General features: G+C 41.5%; 2 protein-coding genes across 2 annotated transcripts; both read left to right on the top strand.

Moving 5' to 3' along the window:
* Window positions 1–7401: 7401 nt before the first annotated feature.
* ccn5 (cellular communication network factor 5) lies at window positions 7402–11573 on the top strand (the record flags this gene model as incomplete). The annotated part of the gene is made up of 5 exons (XM_079274183.1): window positions 7402–7464; window positions 8659–8875; window positions 9405–9653; window positions 10542–10783; window positions 11070–11573. The coding sequence occupies 5 exons, from the start codon at window positions 7402–7404 to the stop codon at window positions 11355–11357; spliced, it is 1059 nt and encodes a 352-aa protein (XP_079130309.1). The 3' UTR covers window positions 11358–11573.
* Window positions 11574–13465: 1892 nt separating this feature from the next.
* Window positions 13466–14501, top strand: LOC306780537 (P2Y purinoceptor 1; the record flags this gene model as incomplete). The annotated part of the gene is made up of 1 exon (XM_079272946.1): window positions 13466–14501. The coding sequence occupies exon 1, from the start codon at window positions 13479–13481 to the stop codon at window positions 14499–14501; it is 1023 nt and encodes a 340-aa protein (XP_079129072.1). The 5' UTR covers window positions 13466–13478.
* Window positions 14502–15327: the final 826 nt, after the last annotated feature.

Raw genomic sequence — 15327 nt, 5'->3', positions numbered from 1 at the left:
TCTCTACAATACAATTGTGTATCAAGACTTTGCGGTTAGAGTCTCGTATTTACCTTTATTATTGTGAAATCTATGCATCCATCCAGCCTGTCGTGTACAAGTATGCATGTATGAGGCCCAATTTCAGTCCCTAAACAATAAAACCCTTTTTTCTTTTCATCGTCATATCAAAGCCGTATGCTTTCAGGCAGATGTGATGAAACGTTAACTTGGTCCTCACTTTAAGCTGCGCTTACTCGCCCACCAGAGGTCGCTTTGACCTCATAGAAAAAGCCTTTGTTCAGTGCATCCAGAAGAAAACAAACTCAATATCTACAAATAGATACCTGATCTGGTTTCCAGAAGGTTTATCAAAATGCCAACAGACAGACCAGACTGAGGAATTTAATCCAAGCATCCGACGTAAGAGCCATCTGTACCAGACAGGCTTCATAGTCTATACGAACTGTAACACACCCATCTGTCTTCCAGATTTATTCACAGTCTATATGTATTAATAACCTATATAAATCTCACACACCTGTTTTTCACCCAGAAATTGCCTCCCAAGTTAATATATTAGATATAAAACAGGTACTTTGTTTTTCGTTCTTCATCAGCATACGGGTTAGAATATCAACCATTGAGAGATCTACATTGACACTGGATGTTAGCGGTGTGACTGATGGAACAATCAACATACACACACAATAGGCATTCTTCACAGACATTATGACTAATCATAATAGGAAAAATACAGGTGTCATGTCACATGGTCACTATTACCTGTAAGACATGGCAGTGTGACGGCGAGCCAGCATGCACAATACCAGAACCCTGCAAATGAAATTCAGCCGTCATTAATGTTATTCTTTTCACCTGTTTTCCCTACTGTGTCATGTCAAACGTTCCTCTGTGAAAAAGGCTTTATTGGCCCATACTGCACCAAACAGGCCTACACTGTCAACATGATCTGGGATTACAGTATGCTCTACCAATAATTCAGTTTCAGTGATATTAAGTGGATATCTCCAAAAAAAATAATGAATTCTAGTTACAGAAGGGTCCTGTCTTGACTTATGACTGTCATGAAATGGTTATAGATTAAAATAATCAACAGTATATAAAATATGTTAAATGGGCTCAACGTCAATCAGCTACAGCACAACATTAACATGCTCGTTACAAATGCACCAATCATAATAATCCAGAAATAATGCACAGTGGTGGAAGAAGCACTTAAATCTTCCACTTAAGTTGAAGGAGCAACACCACGATGTATAAGTAGTCTGTTACAAGTAGTACAAAAATCCAACTTTACTTAAAGTAATAGTACTCATTTTACAGAATGGCCCATTTCAGAATAATATATAGATGTATATATGTATATATGATGATTAATGATGTCTTCCATCATGGATAAAGTCCACATCTGTAAGTCTGAGGAACCTTCAACATCACCATTAGAGCTCCCATTACATCGTCACACATATAACACAGGATGTCCGTCAAAATCATTACCAGAAATTGATCGAAAAAGAAAGTCCATAAACACTGTGAAGAGATACAATGCATGCTTGCAGACTGTGATGCTCCCCCTGGTTCCCAGAAAGCTGATTAAACGGATCAATCATGCAAACATAAGCTGAACATAAGCTGAATTCTTTCTAAATGAGTGAGCATTATAACAGCATTATACAAATCCCAGAGTTGGCTTTCTGTGTTTCAGATGTCAGCAGAAGAAGTTTCTCCTCCATACTGAACGTAGCGCACAATCTCAGCTGAAAAATATTGACACTGTGTACCATGCTAGGAAGTGGTTGCCTTCATGAATTGAATCCTTGTTCCTTTTTTATTTGTTCTCATTTATTTTTCGTAACTGAAGCTAGAAATGGATGTGTTGTTGGTTTAGGTGTGTCAACGAATGCAGGAGGCTATTGCCACGCTGTGTTGCTGCAATCATCTCTCCACAAACACCTCCTGAACCCGGGAACAAGCAAAGAAGGGTTTACATAATTGAGAGTATGATGAGACGGCAATAAGCAAGCGCAGTTTTTTGTATCGCCCAATATTGCAACCGATGTGTCAGATGGCTTTGTAGCAACATCAATGGCGGAATAACAAGAGGCTGTGCTAAATCAGCAATGTTAAACTGATGATGTTAAGTTCACATCATGTTTACCACAAATGAACTACAAAAGAAGGAAGGGTCACTACACCACAGAAAAAAGATTCCACCTAGAATTGATCCACTTCTATGAAGGAAAAACCTACTTGACAAATCATGCTGAATGTTCTTGTCCTTTTCTATTTCTGTCTGTGGGCCTAGTTCATTTTTATGTTGATATTATTCTATTTCATTGTATATATTGTGCATTTTATTTTCACTCTGTTATTTTTGTTGCTGCTGTAGCGAAAAAAATGTCCCTTTGCGGGATTAATAAAGTAACTATCTGTAGGATTCATCCTCTGGGGAATGTCTGTACAATATTTCATGACATGATATTGCCATCCCTATAGAAATCTCAGATGAGGAAAGAGATCCCTCCTTGATTATTACATATTAGCACAACAATAGCACATATTGTGAGGTCCAAACAATCTTTTTCACGACTACAACTTGAGGTCTGACATGTGCAGCTCCCATGATGAGTGGATGTGAATGAGCGTGCTTTTCTTTTGTTCACTGTAGACTCGGCAGTGACCACAGCCCCACGTACGTCAGGTGGTGACCTTTGGTCAGGACGACGTCCTCATGCTCGGCTCTGGGAGTTCCTGTGGCAACACTGTGGGATTTTCACACATTGAACTGGAATGTCTGGAATTGTAGGTGTCATTTTAGAAAAAAAACTTTTGGCTGAGACTTTAGTTGTTCATGTTGGGGGAGCCCTGGCTATGAGTGTGTGTGTGTGTGTCTTCTACTGTATCTGCTTACATCTACATATGGCAGTTATATGTACAAAGGACTTACACAATCAGATCTTGATAAAACGCTCTTTCTCTGGTCCACCTGTAGTATTTCCTCTGCAATTTCATAAGAGCGGTTTCAGAGGAAATGCCTGTCCTTCTCATGGTGAAAGGGATTTTGCTGCTGATCATTTTGGTATGTAAATATAGGGAACATTCTCTATCTGTTGTTTTTTTCCTCCCTAATAAAAGGTTTATGATCAAGATGTTTTAAATTGCACTTATTCCACTTTTTAAGCTGCCTATATTCTTACTTTACAAATATCTAGTGGTCATTTAACGAATGAGAAGTCTTTTAGCTATATGTCATCTTAATGAAAGATGACATTGTCTGCAGTCCTGACTTTTAGAGAAATCTGTTGATGCCTGTGTAAGAGGGAACTATTGGAGCTGAGGTGTGCTGAAGGAGGGACATAAAGAAAGATGCAAGAGAAACAGACATAGTGCAGTTTGAGCGTTTATTGTGTTTTGAATGGATCAGGACTGTTCGGTCTGTGACCTCCACAGGGTGTGGTAGTGATCCAGTGATGCCCGTCATCACATTCCCTTTCGTAAGTTCTTACTGGAATAATGAGTCAGTATAACTCAGTACATCAACATCATGAACAGACTACAACTGGCTTGTGCTGTCTGACTCAAGGCTGCAAAGCGGCACCACTTGCCTACTCTTTGTGATTTCTGACTGTTCCAGCAGTCACAGCTAATCCTCCCCCTTCACTGAAATGATACCTGCAGATCTGGCCCGGCCAGCCTGCCAATGACGGGAAAACTTTCAGCGTCACGCCGTGGTGTCAAAACCTCAGACGCCAATTACGAAGTGCACTTGGAGCCGCTCTGCATGTTATGCGTGTGTCAAATATTGTCCTGTGAAAAGATTTGAATATTGTTTGTGGCTGTTACAGCCCACATCCTGTTTATTCTGAGTCACGCTCAAATCAGGCTCAGCTACACCACCCAAACCCACGAACTGGCAAACTTGAATATTGTCTGGCTTTGCTGAAGTCACAAATGTTACGAAGGGGTACGAAAATGGACTTTTCAGAAAAAGCTTATACCTAAAAATGCGTTTTATTTCCTCAAATTTGGCATAAACGTCCACCTAGACTCAAGGATGACCTGATTAGATTTTGGTGGTCAAAGTTCACTGTGATCTCATAAAACACATTTCTTTTTCCCATAATTAAAAAATGCATAAGCTAATTATTATAATTAATTTTCACACAAATGTCTAACAGGATAAAATGATGAAGTGCTGACATTTTGGCCAGACATTGGTGTAAACTGCAACTTGACTGGTTGGCGGAGGCATACAACCGCAAGGCGGTAGTTTGTTGATGTTATACGTTGTGTACCCGGAAGGCTTTGAGGTCGGATGTTAGAACTGGGAATTTCCGACCCTCGACTTTGACTGGAATGTAGCATTTATAAGAGCTTTAAGCCATGCTAGCAGCTGTGAAATTGAGGCTGTACTTTTAAGCTGAATTTTAATACGTTTTGGCTGTGGATGCTCTGGAATCACATCACAAGGACCCCTGGCTGGCACCCGGTCCCCACTTTGCAAACCACTGCTCTAGGACAGTGTTCAAGAAAGTGGATTTGTGGTTGAAACACAGCAGTAACACAGCTGAAAACACTGAGGAAGAAGTGAAAAAACAAGCAAAACCAGAGCCAGCAACATACCGGCAGTAACATTTCAAATGTAGGATTTAAGTATTTTTCAGTTACACGGTTTGTCTAGTAATTCAGACACTGATGGCGTAGCTCTGTATTGTGTTTTGCGTTGGTCAGGGGGTACTCGGCTGAAAAAATACTTCAAAGGGGGAACATTATTGAAAAAAAGGTTTGAGAACCACTGAATGCTTGTAGAAGATTTCCCAGCAATCCTTCCAATAGATATTTCAGCCTGACAGACGCTGGATATTCAATCAGCACTTGTTGCTGTCTGACTTCCCCGTGAAACCAATCTTTACAAATTGTCTATCGACAAAAAGAGAACTGCGAGGTTTCACATCTGTAAATGTGATTACCGCCCTGCATACCTGTAGCAGACTGTCACCTCTGAGAATCCTCACAACAGTCTGAGTCTAGGCTGCATTTTCGAATGCTTCCTCTTTGAGGTGCTTTTGGGTTGTTGGCTAACTTGTGTGAGACATTTCTGCTGCGCAGTGACAGATTTTGGTGGAGTGATTTTTCCTTTCGATCAAGGCATTCTTTTTCGAACATTTACAGGACAGATAATATTTTCATTCCTCTGCCCTGCAGTTTTTGCATTTGCGAATCAACAAGGAATCGAATGGGTTTTCCCTACATACCATCACATACCAAAACAATATTCGCCCAAACTGAATGAGGGTCATTGTGCAGGATTCCAGGGGTTTCTTCAAACGTGTCCACTCTCAGTGAGAGTGATACTTTACTGTCTGGGAGCTATCCAACATCTGCGTGCACTGGAAAAATGTGTCGGGCCTTGTCTGCCTCTCTTGGTTTGAATTGGCGGAAACTGTATGATTTCACTACGACTGATCCTGGCTGTAGTTGTTGATGTTATGACTTGGCTACATCCTTTTCACACAGTAGTTGTTCATAAATGAAGCATCATGAAGCGGCACTAACAGTCGATTCTGATAGTGTGTCCATCCAAGTATACTTCGGATCATTGAAGAGCTTGCATTCAGAATCTTAAGCACAGAGTGAGGGTTTTTCCACGGTCTCAGTCTGAGTATTGAGATCTCCGGCCAAACTAGTGTATGTTCTAGTGGAGCCACTACAGTGCAATCCTTCCAGCCTCTGTCATTCTTGGAGAGCGTGGAAAACACAGGGAGCGGTGGCCAGGACCACATAGTTTTCAGAGAAGGCTGAGGCTCCCGCAGTACAGCTCCACTGGCTGGCCACCTGGAGCACACTTGCCCGGACACACACACACACACACACACACACTTTCCCCTTCTCTATCTTTCTGTCTGTCGCCTTCTATTTATAACTCAGCGCTGCTTGTCTTCGCTGCCCACCCAGCTCTGTGAGAAATGTCTGTTGTTGAAATGCAGGAATCTCGAGTTACTTTTGACTGAATCCCTTAACCATGAATGGTTACGTTCTGGTTCAGTGAGTTAGAGTCTTTTTGCTTTCGTGTTTAGCTTCAGGCATTCTGTGGCTATGACAGCATTCTTGTAACATTAGCCACACTAGCATGCTCTGGGGATGGCAATGTCAGTCTGTTGGACGCTCCACCACTTTCAGACTGAAATATATCAACAGATATTTGATGGATTGCCATGAAATTTAGTACAAGCATTCAGCGTGCCAAGAGGATGAATCCGTATAACTTTGGTGGTCCTCTGACATTTTATCTAGATGCCAGCAGGTTCAAAAATGAAGAAAGTGGAACATCTCAACATCTACTTGGTAGATTGGTGGGAAAGTTGGTACAGACATTCACAGAGATTGTATCTCAATGACTTGACGGTAACACAGTAAACCAAGATGATATCAATGCTGCTACGTGCTAAACGTATATTTAGTTTAAAGTGCATGCTGTGCCTATAAGTACAGCCTCATCAAGCTGCTAGCTGTAGAGTCTTAGCCTGGGATACTCACAGACACAGCACAGATGCTGCATGGGTTAATGAAGGTGGATGTTTACACTGTGTGTCCTGAACTGAATCAGTCCCATTGTTAGCACTGCTGCCTCTGCAGTAACTGCTTAGTCGTGAAGCAGCTCAGCTATGTTCTTTCTAATACAAGATGTGTCCTTGTGGTCTCTGAGTCTTGCTTGCTTCCAGGCTCCTATTTGAATTGTCTTCAAAGAGATTGCGATGATTCAAGTCCATGCCTCAGACATGCTGCCCTTACACCATGGAAACCAGTGGGAGGAGAAGGATTTAATCTCTTTTAAGTCTGGCTGAAGTTACACATGAAGGTTTCAGAAGTATTTTAGGTTTTGGGGATGAAAATGAAATTGTGGCAATATCTGCTCTATGTCTGTCTTTTCAAAAGATCATCTACGATATCCGACTGACCATCTAGTGGAGTGGCAGCCTGTAAAAACATCAGCAAGATAAAAATCTGTTGGACTTAAATCAGAATCGTCACCACAAACGCCCCAGAGGCTGTTTCACGAGTAGACAACTGGGCTAATGTATTTTTCTCCCCTCAGCTCGTGTTAAGCTGTGTAAACTTAGAACGCCACAAGACTGGAAAGAGAGGGAGGAGAGGAAAAAGAGGGGAAAGACTTGGGGGTGGAGGTGTGTGTCTGTGTCTGGAAGTGGAAATGGGCAACAGGGAGGAGGAATGTGAAACATTTCTTGTGCCGGTCCAGCGGCTGTTTACACGGTCGTCATCCTGTGACATCAGAGCCCAGACTTTATAAATGTCAGCAGGCGCAAGAATGAGCAGTTAGCAAACAGCGTCACACAGGTTATAGAGACGGAGTGAGCTCCATCAGCAACACAAGCCCTCATGGACCGACCGATGCGTGACTGTGCGATAGCTTTGGCTGTACTGCTGTGTGTGGCTACACAGGTGAGGCCTGTTCCTGCTTACTTAGCGCAGTTTGTTCTGAATTCGATTATTATGTGGTATGTGTGAGGTGTGCAGGTTTAAACAACAATGCTGATTGACTCCAATATTACAACAAGGTTGATTGATATTGTTGAAGATCTTTTTTTCTATGCAGGATATCACAGAGGTGGAGTCTCAGTGTGGTCATTTATCAACAAATTATGAATAAATTGGTTTTATGAGTGGATTAACTTCTTGTCTACACTGATTTGAAATGAAGAAGATAATCTTGTCTGTACCGTAATCTTGTCTGGACAGAAATAAGATCACAGACAGCTCTGTGTGCAAAGATAAGCAAATAGGATGAGACAAGTAAAGCTGCAACTAACACTTTTAACTTTGACATTTAAATTTGTATCGGTAATTTGCATAATTTAATTGATCAGTTGTTTGGTAAAATGCCATAAAATAGTGAAAAATGGCCCTCCCGAACAGAAAGTTGCTTGTTTTGTCCAACTAACAGTCCAAAACCCAAAGATATTCAGTTGATGATCACATGAGACAAAGAAAAGTAGCCAATCCAATCAAGAATTTCTAGCATTTTTGCTTGAAAAATGAATCATAAGAGTGAGAAATGTACTAATACATTTTCTGTAATTAATTAACTAATTAATTACCTTTTTGTCAACTCTTGTGACAACAGATAGTCTAAATATTTAAGGACTCATTTTTCTCCTTCACATTATCATTTTGCTTTCTGGTTTAAAGTTGATTAACAGTAAAGAAGTAATGCTTGATGGCCTTGTATAATTACAATACAGCAGCATTATCTTGTTGAGCAGTGAGGGGAAAACCAAGCAGTGGTCTGTATTTCGACACATCATAAATTGCGATGTGTAGAAGAGATGAAGAGCGATGAAGAGATTCTTCTGCTCTGGTTAAGTGAGAATGGCCTCGTCCACATCTCCCCTGTGTTTTGGCTCCGCCAGTTAAGTGTAATTGGAAACAGTGACTTGGCCTGACTGTGTTGTTGGATACCGCTGTGCAGTTTCTGAGAATACCAATGACACTTTCTTTACTCTGAATACGTAGTCGTGAGGATAATAATCGAGACGATGATTATGATAATTGTGGTGATGATGATGGTAAAGATGGTGCGAGGACAACAATGATGTGTCCTCCTCTTACCTGTTCTCACCTGTCTTGTCCCTGCAGGTGTTGTGCCAGCTGTGTGACACTCCCTGCCTTTGCCCCAGTTCTGTCCCCCGGTGCCCCACGGGAGTCCCACTGGTGGCTGATGGCTGCCGGTGCTGCCAGGTGTGTGCCCGGCAGCGAGGCGAGCCCTGCACTGAGATGTTTCCCTGCGACAGCCAGAGAGGACTACAGTGCGACCACAGCGCCAGCTTCCACGGAGACCCTGGGGAGTGTGTCAGTGAGTGCCTCTTCTCACACGCAAACAACCAGGCTCACGTCTGTGTGGGTAAAACAGAGTGGAGGACATGCAGGGAGGAGGTGATGAAACCTCAGTCCGTTCGCATGAGCAGTACAAACAGACAGTTAATGTTTACGGTCTGCTCAGCAGAGCGGGACGGCTGCTCTGCCAGTACTCTTAAAACATTTTAAATTCTATTTCCAGGTCTGCTGTTGACACATTTCCTCCAATGACTGCTCTTTGGGCAGCATGATAGATTGCAGAGACAACACTCATGGATTGAAAAACAGACTCTTCAGTTGAGAGGCCTGTTTTCCCATAGAACTACATAACCCTTGGCACGGACAGCAACTCCTGTGTCCTCCTCATGTGTAACCGCGCTCTCTCTCTCTCATTTCCCCTTTGATGTATCCCCTCTTCACCTCATCGAATCCCTTCACTTCCTGATTATGTTTCCCACATCAATTCCAAGTTGCAGGTGCGTTTGAGAAAGTCAAGAAGCTGTCTGTGCTGCGTGTGTTTCTTACAGGTCAGGAGGATCTGCGTTGTGAAGTCAACGGCATCACATACCATGAGGGCCAGTCGTTCCAGCCCTCCTGTGACACTTACTGCCACTGCAGAGGTGGAGGGGTCAGCTGTGTGCCAGCTTGTCCTCTGAATGCCCGTCTTCCCACTCCGGATTGTCCCAACCCACAACATATCCGGCTGCCGGGAAAATGCTGCAAGGAATGGGTGTGTGAAAACCTAGAGAACACAGTCATTCAGGATGCCATCACAGGTAAACTCGACAGATGGATGGATGAGTTAAGATGGTTCAACTCTTAAAGGAGAAACACATTAAACATCCTCCAATGCAGGCCTTTATGTCCTGACGACAGAGCTAGATATTTACAGCATATTTTCCAGTTTCAGATGTGTCTCTGCATATGCTATCACTGCTACAAACGTTGCTCATTGATGATCAGTCCATATGGCAACACAAACGTTCCCTCATTTATATGAGGTTTGTCACTGGTGGTCATGTCTGGACGTTTTTATTGGAGCATTTTTTGTATTAAACTGGGATGTGTCTGGCCAAAGGAAAACTCCCAAAGTACAAATATAACCCACATTTTGTTGGAAAAGTAAAAACCATTTTTTTTTTTTTTTCACAGTAGCCAAGTTTCCAAGTTTCATAACAACGACCGCAGCTGTGTAACAATTAAACATATGAAGCCATGTAGAGACTACTCCCATTAAAGGAGTGTGTGAATAATAGCGGGTGTTATAGGGAAATGAAGCCTCTCCAAAAACATCTGGACTTCCAAACATTGTCTGAGTCAAACAACCCTATGAGAGCAGTAATAGAACATTTTGTTCTTGGATGCAAAACCTGCAGTGTCATTCCTGCAGAACAGCTGAGTAGTATGACTTATACATGTTTGCTTTGGGAGGAAGACAAATTTGCTTTGGAATTTTATGTTCACTAAAACCAAAAGCTCTGGCTTAGTTTTGAATTGGAGTTTGAAAAAACAATCAGATGGGACGTTAAAGTTGCTGGAAGTGAGTCAATGAGGCGAATGAGTTCAATGATCAGCGTCTAGTTTAGTGTAGAGAGGTTCTCACACCGTGATGTGAACTGAACTTGCTTCTCACTCGAGTAATTGTTTGTATTTGTTTTGTTTAGCCATGAGACCCGGCAGGTTGTGGCCAGCTCTCCCGATGGATCACCCTCTAAGTAAACTGGTCCCACCTGCCTCCACCTGTATCGAGCAGAGCACCAAGTGGAGCGCCTGTTCCCAGAGCTGTGGGGCTGGGGTCTCCACACGTGTCTCTAACCAGAACCCGGCCTGCAAGCTGCAAATGGAAACGCGACTTTGTAAAGTGCGGCCTTGCCGTACATTTCAGCACGTCTCAAGGGAACCCACGGTGAGAATCAGTTTTTTTCTACTTGGACTGTCCTCGACTAAAGCAATTTTTAGTCGACTAACTCAACTCACCCACATCAAAAAAAATGTTTTGGGTTTTATGTGCCGGGTTTGGAGACAAGTATCTCTGAAAAATATCTAAAACCCGGTCTGCATGATAGATAGAACAAGGGGTAAGTGAAAATGCATTTAGGGTTAACTAAGCTGGCATGCATGAGGTAATAAAAAATGAAAGCGACCCTGTGGAGTTCTGATTTGTGTTGTAAGTTTGCGTGCTGTTTTCCTAGTGGGGACGACAGGGACGATGCAAGGCCAGCTACACGTCACCAGGGCCCATTCGGCTCCTTCACCAGGGCTGCTACAGCACCCGTGCCTACCAGCTCCGGTACTGCGGACAGTGCACCCACACCCGCTGCTGCACGCCTTATCAGACCACCACGGCTGAGGTGACCTTCCGCTGCCCCACCGGCAGACTGCTACAGAGAGCTGTGATGGTGATCCACTCCTGTGTTTGTCACAACAACTGCCCCTACGCACCTTACAGTAACCCTGCTCTGTGGGGATACAGGCCCTGATCGGCCTGTACAACAGCGGATTCATTCAGACTTCACCGACTGATTCAAATCGCCATGCGGATCCATAAAGACATCCTCTAAAGAATGGACCTTGAAAGAGAAAAAGATAAATGTAGATAAAAAAACTGTGATTGGGTTGGGATGAACGTTGATCTTCGCACATGTACAATCTCAATCTGCACTTATTCACAATACTTTTCACTCCCACACCTTGGTAACCCATTACACTGATGCTTGTATTCATTGGAAGCAAGCAAGCAAACTTAATTTACAGTATAAAGCACTTTTTTTTACAAAGCGCTTTTATGGGAGAAGAAAAGAGACAATGAAGATAATATATACAAGAACCAGAAACAAGTTTATAACCAGCAAAAAAAAGTTATTCAAATAAGAAAAACAAGTGGGTTTTAAGAAAGATATGCACTGATTTGCCTTGTCTGAGACTTTTCCACCTGGGGGTCAGAGGGCACAATAACTCCTTTAATTCCAGAGGTGCCTGCTCATGTAATGCCAAAGTAAAATGTTGAAATACATCCTGTGACAGGGAACCAATAGAGAGAAACAAAAGCTGGTATCGTTTGTCAATTATATTCAAATTGTGTTGGTTTGTTGTTGTAATTTCGTTCTGGATGATTTTTAGTCAAGATAGAGAAAATGTGTTGCTTGAGATGACAGCATGGTTGGCTTTTTTTCCAGCTCTTTAGACTGAATTTAACTTCTGATTATTTTTTACACTGGGGGAAACCTTTTTAGCAAGTGGACCATTTGCATTTGAGTAATTCCTCATGACTGTATCTGGGCCAAGAAACATCATTTATCGGGTTTCAAATACAGTTTATTTTCACCTAAAAGACTAAACTATGACCGAGGACAGCACTTTGTCCTTCAGAGCAAATTTCAATGATTTAAAAACATGTTTGTTTGATGCAAATGTATGCCACAGATTGACTCCAGCCTTTGTGTTGACAGATATTGTTTTCTGATGTGAGCAATGCAACTTTTAACTTGTACAGTTTTTGTGTGTTTGTAGTCTCATGACATTGCACTTATTTCTTCATTTTCGTTGTGTTGTAAATAATTCTGGACAGCTCTCTCCTATGTACAGTTCAATTTGTCTCAATATTTTACATATGTCCTGAATTTCTACTCTCAATGATTTTTGTGCTTTTTAAATTGCATTTTTTCTTATTATAGTATTCACAGATTGATATAGTCGTGTCGTACATGCTGTAACTTTTCCCAACGCTTCACTTCATCATTCATCAATAATTATTGTGCAGTTAACACTTCTGCCTTCTGCACATACGCGTGCACTGTAACTCGGTCAGACCGGAAGACCTTGTTAGACATCCTGACATCTAGTGGACAAAATAATCTCCTGCTGAGGGCAGTGCGATAGCTTAAGTCTGATCCATTTTTTTTAAGGATTCTATTGCGATAGAATGCTACAATAGGATTATATTATATTCAACAGTCCCTGTAATGGTATTGATAATATACATTATCAGAAGAGACCTGTTGAGCAGCTGCAACAGAAAGTACGTTGTTACAGGATGCAGCCAACCTTACTGTTTCTAACCACACCAGTTAACTTCTTTAGAAACTGTCACTGTAATAGGTTACCCAGCAAATTGCTTGTCTCTAATATGCAAACTGCAACCCATGCAGTTTATTTAAGCAGTTTATTTCTGTAAAGACATCTTCTTTATCTTGAAAGAAGATTGGAATAATGAGAAGCTGGCTACTCCTTGGGGCTACATGTCACAGAAGCCTATCAGGCCTAACGTAAATGTTGAAAACTCTAATGTTAGAAATGGTGCTAGATAGAAGCATAGCTTACTAGACTAGAGCAAGACATTCCATTTACATTTCTCACAATGTTTCATTAAGGGCGTCAGAAAAAAGAAAGAGAATCTACATGTGAGGACACACACACACACACACACACACAGACATTCATTTAAACCTGTAATAGTCTAAGTTGTTACTGGGTGTCAGCATGTGAGATGACTTCATTTTTACATTTTCAGTTAGAAAGAATCAGACAAACCAGCCAACCCATGTTATTTCCTGAATACCGACAGGTGCAAGAACTCAGATGTGGTATGTAAAGGCGGAGAAATGAAAGAGGAAGTCTTCTCTGAACCCCTGCTAAACTCCACGAGGCTGGGAACTGTACTAACTGCTGTCGAGAGGACAATGAATCACACAACTTGTCAACGGATCAGCTTTGACTTTCCAGGCAGATTTCTGCCTCCTGTTTACATCTTAGTCTTCATCCTTGGTCTGGTAGCTAATGGATGGGGATTGAAGTCTTTGCTGCAGAACTGGAAGAAACTGGGTAACGTCAACATTTTTGTTCTCAACCTCGGACTTGCAGATATTCTATATCTGCTCACGCTCCCATTTTTGGTGGTGTACTACTTCATGGAGAGTAAATGGATCTTTGGAGATGCATTCTGCAAGATAACACGATTCTGCTTCAACCTGAATTTATATGGCAGCATTGGGTTCCTTACTTGCATCAGTGTGTACAGGTACCTGGCTATTGTCCATCCAATGAGAGTGATGGGAAGAATAACTGTCACCCACTCTGTGGGGATCTCCGTCATGGTTTGGCTGTTGGTGAGCGTTCAAAGTCTTCCAGACATGTTCTACAGCAAAACATTCGGAATCCAGACGGTTCGATGCTACGAGACCACCAGTAAAATCTATGTTGAAGATTACCTGCACTACAGCATTGGAAGGACCCTCACTGGGTTTTGCATCCCATTCCTCATCACACTGGGCTGCTATGGACATGTGATTGTTTTTCTCTGCCGCACAAAAACCACTGACAAGGTACTGAAACAGAGATGCTTGAAGTTGTTGTGCATCTTGATTCTTCTCTTCTCTGTTTGTTACGTCCCCTATCATGTATTCAAGAACCTCAACCTCTGGTCAAGAGTTCTGTCCAGACAGAAGATATGCAGCGAGTGGTTTAATGGAGTCTACATTGCTCATCAGATAAGTCGTGGCCTTGTGTGTCTGAACAGTGCTCTCAACCCTCTGGTTTACCTCCATGGAAAGGAAGATATTCTTGCTCGGCTCAGACGACGACTCCAGCATGCTCGTCAGATATTCAGCCATCTGTTTAAACTCTAGTGTGCCCGTGGCTCAATTCACAGATGGAGTTAAGCACAAGAGCAACGTGTTTAACGTGTTTAACAATGTATGTTATACTGATTGTCACATCTACATTGAGTTCATATTTGTGTTATGCAGTTTAGAAGGAAGAATTTCTTGTTTTAATTGGTTTTGTAATATTATTACTACCGGTATGCCAATTGTTTCATATAAATGTGCTCAATTATTTCTTTCATGCTCTGTTCAGTAAAGGAAACTTTGAATTATCTGACCTCCAGTGAATTATTGGTCTGTGTGGTGTCTGTGTATGAATTCAAATGTTAGGGAAGTCTTGTATTGGTCACCAAAGCAGTTTTTGTGCTGTTAAGGAAATGGATTTAATCAAATATGTTTTAATTTGTACAGAGAAATGACTAAGCTATCTAAAAATTCATCTTTAAAATGTAACTGCATACATAAACTCAAGTACTGTAGGCTACCAAGTACAATTGTTTTTCTTGCACTACGGGATTACATTTTATGTTACTTTATACTTCTACTTATTACTTACTGACTACATATCAGCGCCAAATATTTTACTTTTTACTGCACTTCATATATTTCAAGTTACTGACTGATGATCAACTAATACATTATATGTTATTATATATAACCTACCAAGTAGTATATCAAGTACTTAAAATGAGCTCATGTCATCTGTAACATGATGAACACATTGATGCATCAATAATTATAACTCAATCCATTTATAATGTAATTTATATTATTCTGAAATGGGCCATTCTGCACGAGTACTGTTACTTTTGATCGACATGCTTTAATTAAATTTATTTTGCATCGTAGT

Source organism: Melanostigma gelatinosum (genome assembly GCF_949748355.1).
Source record: "Melanostigma gelatinosum genome assembly, chromosome: 8".
In the NCBI taxonomy this organism is placed as follows: Eukaryota; Metazoa; Chordata; class Actinopteri; order Perciformes; family Zoarcidae; genus Melanostigma; species Melanostigma gelatinosum.
Note: the sequence above shows the minus strand (reverse complement) of the source record. Positions and strands in the feature narration are given on the sequence as shown.